This window comes from Alosa pseudoharengus, unplaced genomic scaffold, assembly GCF_046254945.1.
Source record: "Alosa pseudoharengus isolate Yale_2024_CS ecotype anadromous, Long Island Sound unplaced genomic scaffold, YU_APseudo_1.1 YU_APseudo_1.1_scf_14, whole genome shotgun sequence".
Classification (NCBI taxonomy): Eukaryota; Metazoa; Chordata; class Actinopteri; order Clupeiformes; family Clupeidae; genus Alosa; species Alosa pseudoharengus.
In genome coordinates, this window is record NW_027468609.1 from 15,645,796 (window position 1) to 15,655,795 (window position 10,000).

Sequence of the window (10,000 nt, forward strand, 5' to 3'; positions counted from 1 at the left end):
CTCTACCTGTCTTCCTATCTACCTGTCTTCCTATCTACCTGCCCAGCTGTTTATCTGTCTGCAAGTCTGTCATCTGTCTGATCTAGGTATCAGTCTCACACAAAATGCAACTCAAATGAAGTAGATAGAAAGAGAGTATCTGTGTGGTAAACAAATCAGACAGAGTGGGACAGAGACAGAGACACAACATTTCCAATTGTATGGGTTTTTTCCATTACCTTTAAAAAGGGAAGCTAGAAAGTCAAATACATACTAATAAATAAAGCAAAACCACACAAAAAAAAGAATCACGCAGATGAACAGTCATTCGTCACTGTAATGTTCTTCCGTCAGTCAGACTTAAATGAAAAACTCACCAACCCACCAAAGTCACCAATCATTTTACAATTTAACTAAATGAAGACACACACAGACATACACATGCACACACACACAAATACACACACACACACAAGACAGAGAGCGAGACAGAGAGAGAGAGAGAGAGAAAGAGAGAAAGAGAGGTAAAATACAAGGATGAGGTTCTCACCAGCTCCACGGATCCGTAGTGTTTCCGACTGAACTCCCCTCTCCTGCAGCCAAGGTCCTCTGACGCAGAGCTGGGACACAAAGACAAACAGGTAAACATCAACATACAAATAGCAGGTAAATATCAATACAAACAGGTAAACATTAACACATCAGGTAAATATCAACACACACAAACACACATAAACAGACATACACATTACACAAGCTGACTGAAATATAAATACATCCAAGTTCGCACCTAAGAATGGAAAATAAACCATCCTCCCCTCTACTACTAGGGTCCATGTGTTCAGACAGCAGTGTGTGTGTGTGTGTCTATGTGCACAGACATGAGTAGGTGTGTGTGTGTGTGTGTGACTGAGAGAGAGAGAAAGAGAGGAAGGGATATAGAAAGAGAGGTAGGGAGAGGGAGCGAGCAAGAAAGGAAACCATGTACAAGTGTGTGTGTGTGTCTGTGGTCTGTGTGTGCATGTGTGTGTGTGTGAGAGAGAGAGAGAGAGAGAGAGAGAGAGAAATTGCGAGACAGAAAAAGTATATGTATAAGAGTGGGCTGGTGAATGATGATATATGTATGTGTGCTAATGCAAGTAGGGTTAAGCATACGTCTGAGCATGTGTGTGTGTCTCTATGTTTGAGTGCAACTGTAGGTGTGTGTGTGTAGGTGTGTGTGTGTGCATGTGTCCACATCTGTGTGTCTAAGTGTGTGTGTGTGTGTGTGTGTGTGTGTGATAGAGAGAGAAAGATACAGAAAGAGAGAGAGAGAGAAGAGGCCTATCATTACTGTTCCATTAGTGGTCTCTGCTCCTGGAGATAGTAGTCATATGAATGCTGCCTGTTGTCTGACATCCCAACTCGGAGCATGTCTGTGTGTGTGCGTGCAGCAGATGAACTGTGGGGACCTAACCTCCGGTCCACATAAAACACCTCTAATACATAAAATACCTCCTGCCTCTGCCCTGTCCTTCACCCCAGTTACATCACAGTATGTGTGCGAGTGTGTGTGTGTGTGTGTGTGTGTAAGAGTGTGAATGTGTGTACGAATGTGTGTGTGTGTGTGTGTGTAGAAGAAGATAGCACTTGAGTCTTTACAAGTATATACATGTAGGAGGAGGATGAGGAGGAGGAAGATGTTAATATTGATGATGATAAACTGTTACTGCTGTAATAATATGTAGTTGGATCATTTATTTTATAGTATTTATGGTATTGCAGGGCATTTGAACTACATTACTGTTGAATGTATAGTAACACTATGTTTCCAGTCTAACACTGTATGTATTGATAATCTGTAACAGCTTGTTACAGCCCTGTAAGAGTGATAAACTGTGATAGCACTTACCACTAGCACTTTAACAATATGCAAACTGAAACCGAAATCATGATAAAAAGCGCCCACAATCTCGTATCACGATTCAAGATCAGCAATTCTGCTAATCATGATGATGCTGATGCTGTGTGCAAAAATGTGATAATAAATGCACGAGATAGAATGGTGATAGATGTGTTGAGGTGGAAATGATGATGATGATGATGATGATGATTGTGATGATGACTATGAAGATGATTGGGATCATTAACATTAATGCTGATTGAGATTCAATGAATGTGTTACTCAGTAGTGACAATGATGATGATGATGATGATGATGATGATGATGATGAGTCCAAGGAACATCTCAGTCAGTGGCATTCCAATTTTATAGACACTGTTGTGTTGCCACAGCAACAGAATGTCCGCAGTGAGGCAGGTGGGAGTGGCCAAGGATCAAAACAAACAAGTGAAAGGGTGAACTCCAGTGAAACTCCAGCATTACCATCCATGTTCACTTTTTGTCAGTAACAAACAGCAGTATTTCCCATACATTGACTTATCACTACAATATCAACTTTGACCACCACACAATGATTTGCCATGAGCGAACCTAGCCCTCCTATGCATGCACGTTCAAAGAAAACATGATCAATAGTGCAAGGATCGTTGTTGGCATAGAAGACGTAAATCGTGACTAAATGAGGTTAGCAACATAACCATGCTGCACAAAACTGTTGAAAACCACCACCCCCCCCCCCACCCCCCCACCTAACCTAATTCTGTGGGAAACACTGAACAGGTATAAGGATTAAGGATTAACTAATAAACACAATAAACAAGACAGAAGGATCAAATAGCCTACAATACAAACTGCAACAGAGAAGGAAATATAGACAGCTGCCAATGCCCATGTCCTGCCCAGAGCATTTCACACACACACACACACACACACACACACACACACACACACACACACACACACACACACACACAGAGAAAAAGAGATAGAGAGAGAGAGAAAGATAGATAGATAGAGAAAGAATGCTCATCTGTGGTGTTCTACAGTAGTTTCGTGTGGGCAATGGAAACAGCTGTGATCACTAAAGAAACTACTGGAAACATCATTGATGAGTATTCAGTATTTCGGAAACAGTGCAACAACATTCTTAAACAGGAGAGTTTACTGGAACCGTGGAGAGAGAAAGACAGACAGAGAAAGAGGGAGAGGAGGAGAGTAACACACGTCATAATCCCATCTCCATCCACAGCATCTAACATTTCTGACATCAAACAGGCCCTCCAAAGGTTGCTTTATTTTATTAGCGCCCTGCCTGTCGTGCTTTATCTGAGTAGGCTACCAAGTGAAAAGCCAGCCTGCTTAGATCATACAGGGCAAGTAGGAGGTGAAGGAGAGGAAACCCAAACGTAGAGAGCCAGCCTACATGAAATGCATAGTGCGGTCCCCCGCCACTGGACAGTCTTTTTCTTCCGCTACCGTTCTCGCTTAAGTGTGTGAGTCGCATGGAACTCCATTCTACCGTGAACGACGGACCATTAGCATAAATAATTCATGTTTTCCCTGTGTCTGTTTTTCAGCTTACTTTGACAAAAAATATAACTGTAGTGAGAGAAAAAAAACATTTTAAATGGAACTAACCTCGTAGTGTTGTTATTCGTATTCATATGTCCCTTGTTTCCTAACATTATAGACTAATCTATTTCAAACATGTTTTCATTTACTTAGTTTCAGAATAGCGATGGAAGCATATAGGTGACTGGGTAGCATATCCCTCTGGCAAAAAAACCAACAAACAAACACACACACACACAATAAAAACAACTGACTTTTGTACAAACCATGACACAGCCAACTCTGAATATTCCCCGTCCACAGCTTTATGGCGATCAGTGAGCTTGCCTCCCAATGACATAGAAACCTTTAACATAGTCTTGCAATGAGAAGCAACCTCCGCACACCGAGCCCTCAGTTCGCTAAAATATCGAGAAGAGGTGGCAGGCTATCAGCTCTGCTTGTTGCACACTGCAGGCAGGGAATGCACCAGAGAGGCACGGATGTTTTCTGACAACAAACACTGCAATGACAGCACGCCCAAACTCAATGAATACACAGATCACAGTTTCAGGGTAGCTTTCCATTCTTGCGCCTATGCCAAGCCACCTGAGACGAAATTCACAGCACACACACACATGCGCGCGCGCGCGCGCACACACACACACACACACACACACACAGAGAGAGAGATAGTATGACATGCAGTCACTGCGTTTACCGTTGGTTGAAACTCAACAGTTTGTTAGCCGCGGGGTCTGGAGCGCTCATGGCCCCACGTAATGTTTTTCTCTCTCCGCAGTCAAAGTTGCTGTTTTTCCCCCCCTCCGTTGCGTCTCTTCTTCACCGGAGACGACCAGTAACCATCACCGCAGAGACATTCCCGGAGCGTCACTCTTCCTTCTCCTCTCTCATAACTAGACGTCCCCCTACGTATGAGTGACTGTGAATGTGTGTGAGAGAGAGACCCTGTGTGTGTGCGTATTTGCTGGAGTGTGTGTGCGTCACTTGCGTGCGCAGTGGCTGCTGCGCTGGTTGACGGGTTGTCGACGGCCAACACACTGGTGCGCTTTGCGCTGGAAGAGGGGATGCTGTGTTTGTGTGTGTGTGTGTGTGTGAGGGGGGGATCTCGGTGGATTCCCTTTCCTTGCGACTGCGCGCTGCATGGCGCTGCTCGAGCTGGCCGTTCTGTCCGCAAAAACATCGTGCCTTCCCTTCCCACGCACGCACCGGGTGGTGGAGGTATACAACCCATCAGAACGCGTTGACTTGCGCAGTTTACCACTTAATATGTATGCTATTCATTGTAATGTTTGATACACCGTGGATAACGGAGCTTCGGCTGTGCATGCTATGATATGGCTCTTGTCTAATTAATGGACAGGCCATTGATAGCAACAAAACACTTGCAGCATGTTCAGAGTGTGGACCCCATATCTAGACTTAGGCAAAGTGTCTCCTTTCCTTTTGCCCTGTCAAGATCTGCACCATGTCAGAATGCACGATGCCTCAAACTTCCACAAGGGTCTCCGGCTGCACGTTCCACCCAATAAATAAGGGGCTCCTCCGTCGCTCATGGAATTACACTCGATTGGGGTGTGTTTCACAAGTGCATAACCTCACACTGGCGTCTACAGAAGCAGCAAATTAACCGTAGTCCCACATAACGTGGGCGAGTAGCATTCAGCATTCCGCCGTTTTTCAATGCGGAAACTCCTCTTACGTCAGTGTTGAATTAGGCATTGCTCAAATTTCAGAGGGGATCGCATAATCCGAGTGTGGTTCTTTTCAAAGGAAGCAAGAACAAAAATAACTTGAAAACGTCCCTGGATTTAAACTCATGTTGCGATCTGCTATAATTGAACGGAACCCCGTCCGTCAGTCAACAAGATCAATGGGTTCTCACCACATCGCGACCAACAGCGAAAAATAACACAGACGCGAACAGAAGACCTCTCCATTCCGCCAGGGAAGCGTGACGTGCTACATGCTGTAACTCATATATCCTAAGCGGGCTTGGAGTCTTGAGTTTTTATTGTGTAAATATACTAACTAATGCCACACACAAATGCAAACACATACACACAAAGCCCTCCAGTTGTTTGATTCCTCCTTCAGAATCAATGACCGACTGGGAAACTGTTCCAGTCACAAGGCCTGTGGACTAATGCACACGCACACACACACACAGAGAGAGAGAGAGAGAGAGAGAGAGAGAGAGAGAGCATATCTGAGGAATATAAGTGTTTCTACAGTATCTTTGCCAGTGTGTGTGCCATTGTGTCTTTATGTGATAGAAAGATGGGGTTTGGAAGCCTGCGCCTGTGTGTGTGTGTGTGTCCTGTTTGTCCAAGGGTATAGCTCACTCAGCATTCATCTTGCAACCAGTAACCACGACAAACATCAAGTCCTAATGACCTTATTGTCCTCACCACTGTGTGTACACATACTAGGAATTTGTAAGTTTGTGTGTGCGTGTGTCTGTGAGTGTGTATGTGTTCTAGTGTGTTTGTGTGTGCGTGCCTGAGTGTGTGTGTGCGTCCATGCCTGCACGAGTGTATGACTGTGTGTGTGTGTGTGTATGAATTACAGGGATAAAAATGACCTGTACCTGTACCTGTCTTTGAAGTGTGAATCATGCAAAGCCTTGCGTATTCTACGTGTGTGTGTGTGTGTGTGTGTGTGAGAGAGAGAGAGAGAGAGAGACGGTGCATATGTGTGTGTGTCTGTGTGTCTGTGTGTGTGTGTGTGTGTGATTGTGTGTGTGTGTGTGTGTGTGTGTGTGTGAGAGAGAGAGAGAGAGAGAGACGGTGCATATGTGTGTGTGTCTGTGTGTCTGTGTGTGTGATTGTGTGTGTGTGTGTGTGTGTGTGTGTGAGAGAGAGAGAGAGAGAGAGAGAGAGAGAGAGACGGTGCATATGTGTGTGTGTCTGTGTGTCTGTGTGTGTGTGTGTGATTGTGTGTGTGTGTGTGTGTGTGTGTGTGAGAGAGAGAGAGAGAGAGAGAGAGAGAGAGACGGTGCATATGTGTGTGTGTCTGTGTGTCTGTGTGTGTGTGTGTGATTGTGTGTGTGTGTGTGTGTGTGTGTGTGAGAGAGAGAGAGAGAGAGAGAGAGAGAGAGACGGTGCATATGTGTGTGTGTCTGTGTGTCTGTGTGTGTGTGTGTGATTGTGTGTGTGTGTGTGTGTGTGTGTGTGTGTGTGTGTGTGAGAGAGTGTGCTGCAATTGGCCTCTCTGATCTCCCCCAATCAGTCTTCCCCATCGCTGCCCCAGGGCGTGTCCATAATCCTCCCCTCTCTCACAGACCTGTGGATCAGGAGACGATGAGCTCATCAGTCCAGTCCTCCACCTCCCCTCTCTCTATCCCTTGCTTTTATTCTATCTCTCTCACCTTCTTTCTTAATCACTCACAAACTCATGTCTCTCATGCCAACTATCTATTTTTCTTTCTCTACCCCCTCTCTCTCTTCCTCCCTCTCTCATTATTTTCCTACTGTCTCGCTTTCTCCTCATCCATCTCTTCCCCTCTCTCTCTCTTTCTCCCTCTCTCTACCTTTCTTGTTCTTTTTCCTCTCTCTCTCCTCCTCTCTCACTTCTTTTCCTCTCTCTTTCTTCCTCATTATCTCCTCCTCTCTCTCTATCTTCCTCTCTCCCCCTTTCTTTCTTTTTCCTGTCTCTCTTTCTCCTCATCCCTCTCTCAACCCCCCCTTATCTTCCTCCCTCTCTCCCTCGTTCTTCTCTTCTGTGTTTTCATGGGTCCCACCTCTCCTCTTTTCATCTTGCCTTTTTCCTGATTAACTCTGTCAGGTTTACTCTCTGTGGAAAGAGCACCATCAATAATAAGACCCCCCCCCCCTCTACCTCTTTATGTGTGTGTGTGTGTGTGTGTGTGTGTGTGTGTGTGTGTGTGTGTGTGTGTGTGTGTGTGTGTGTGTGCATGTGTGTCCAATAACTGAAGCTCATTTCTGTTGGTCCGTTCGTGTCGGTCCGAGTGTTATTGTACTGTGAGTCTTCAGAGGAGCTTGGGTTATTGCAGGAGCCATACAAACTGCACACACACACAAATATAGTGAAATGTATACCCCATCATCACACCCTCCTTTACAATTAAGTCCACAAATCCCTCTTTTCTCACCCACCCATACACACACACACACACACACACACACACACACACACACACACAGGGCGTGAGGTAAGCTGTAACTAGAGGAAGTGGAGCTGTATCGGGTAGCACTCCTCTCCCACTTTAGCTGCTCCCACTTGTGACATCACAAAGAGTGATGGAATGTGCTCCCCGGCAACCACTCTCAGCTCATTAATATTTCAGCGGCCAAAAAGAAAAAAAACAACATGGGAGACACACACACTATCACCCTGACAGCACATGCAGTATGCAGTAGACTTCCGCTAAGTTATAGTAAATTATTGTGTAAGTCCGCGTATATAGTCAGAGTTCAGTATTTTGACCAGTGTGTGAGTGTGCGTGTGTGTGTGTGTGTGTGTGTGTGTGTTTGTTTGTGCATGCATGTGATATGTGAGTATGTATTTAATTCAAATACATGATAATGGGAGAAACATGACTAGTGAGTCTCAGGTAACAAGGACAATGCCAAAATTACTAGACACACACACACACACACACACACACACACACACACACACACGCACGCACGCACACACTGACATTCAATACTCAACACACAAGCCACATAACCACAAACGTTTGCTGTTAGACTCACACTCAGTAGTAATTTCTACTTGATGTTTTCGTTCATCAAAAGACAATGACGGAAAAATATGAAATTTGTTTTGAGATTAAAAATGTACTTCTTCCTGAGAACTATTTGTTTTGAACAATGTGTTTTCTATTTTCTGGTGTATTGTTTAGTGACTGCTTGTGATAGTGTATATAATTTTGATCACTTTGTTTATGATTTGAGAGCAGTGTTTTGAAGCGAAAGATTAATTTTGAGCACAGGTAAATCTGTTTTGAGGTGAAAGTTTCATTTGGAGCACAGGTAAAACTGATTTGAGGCGAAAGTTTGATAAGTATAAGTATAAGTATAAGTATAAGTATAAGTATAAGATTTTGATTTTGCAAGAGTCAGAGGTTTTGTAAATAGTCCTTGAAGCTGAGGTTTTATGTTTAATTTTTAAGAAAACAGAGCAAGGTTTCAGAAATTGTGTTTTAGCAATTGAGAAAAACTGTATTAAGTACATGGACTCTAATCAGGGCTGTTTAGACTCAGAACCCTACATGTGGGATGCACACTTCCCAGGCACAAAGGAAAGGAGTTGGCACTGAGGCTTTCAGCTGGGCTACACCGACACCGGATAGTTTTAGAAGGCCGTCTAAGCCTAACGTGCGCGCTGCTGTCACGTCTGGTGTAGACAGTTGCATTGATTATAGTGGGAGCTAATGGTTGCTGCAGACTCTGGGCGAACAGAGTGATTCATTTACGTGCCTGGTCCCTTCTGCCTGACTGTCGTGATGTGTGCCTCCGACAGGAACTGGCCATATTTGCATTCAACCTCATTTGGCTCGGATGTAAAATGACAGAAAGTAATTAAATGTAAATGTATTAGATGCCCATCGTTTGGCCTGCACGCATTGTGAAGGAAGAGGGAATATTATTTGTTTTTAACACTCACACACAGACACAGACCTGTGTGTGAGTCAAATGACCTGTGTGGAGTAGCAGATACAGTACATGCAGAGGCGATTCTAGGGTCTGTGGGGGCCCCAAGCAAAAATTCCAAGGGGGCCCTACCGACAAGTGTTATCACCATTATGTTATATTACTATTAGGTTATTATGTTAAATAATAAAAATACAAAAAGCGTATTATAAAAATTCTTATATTTTGACATGTATCTCACAAAATATAATTTTGAGTGCATGGTGTATGCACTCATAATGATTCTCTACAACATCTTTTTACTGCATTGCCATGAACAAAGTAGAGGCAAAAGAGGGGTTTCTTTGTTGAACAAATTGGGATGCAATGTGAGCCTTGAATTGGATGTCATGCAGGAATTTGCTAGGATCTCAAAAACGAATTATGAACATGCTTTGCCATAGAGAAACACACGATAGCGTTGGATTATAAACATGCTTTGCCACAAAAACAGACAAAAAAATCGTAAACGTGGGGTAAGTCCAGCTATATGAAGTTATTTTGTTATTTTCAGTTATTTTGCCGTCACTTCGTCTGTTTTATAACCCAGAAGGATGTACTTGATATCAAATGATCCTCTTTCATCTGACGTACGTGGCATATCTATCCGATCACGGGTCCGCGAGTAATTCAAACAAGAGTAATGGGTGTGCAGCGTTGGTTTGTGTACATGACATTATTTTGCAGTTACTTCGTCTGTTTTTATAAGTCAAAAGGATCGATATTCATGGTACTAGTGGATAGCCCTGTGTCTCCTCTTTAATCTGATATGCTTGCCATATCTATGCGATCACGGGTTTGCGAGTAATTCAAACGATAGTAATGGGTGAGCAGGTGAACGCAGAGAAGTATAGACTGTAAATATGATGCAATTTGATTTAATTTCATGATTTTCTTTTATTTTCAT

The 10,000-nt window shown here is 43.7% G+C and overlaps 1 protein-coding gene across 5 annotated transcripts in view; it reads right to left on the reverse strand.

The window, feature by feature from the left end:
• garnl3 (GTPase activating Rap/RanGAP domain like 3) overlaps window positions 1-10,000 on the reverse strand; it is a 92,985-nt gene that overhangs the window by 61,797 nt on the left and 21,188 nt on the right. For 4 of the 5 annotated variants that reach the window (XM_076283967.1, XM_076283964.1, XM_076283966.1 and 1 more), the window contains exon 2: window positions 530-599. In XM_076283967.1, coding sequence (XP_076140082.1) covers window positions 530-599 — 70 coding nt within the window. Of the gene's footprint in view, window positions 1-529; window positions 600-4,133; window positions 4,352-10,000 lie in introns of those variants that run through there. The other variant, XM_076283965.1, reaches the window with a different exon arrangement.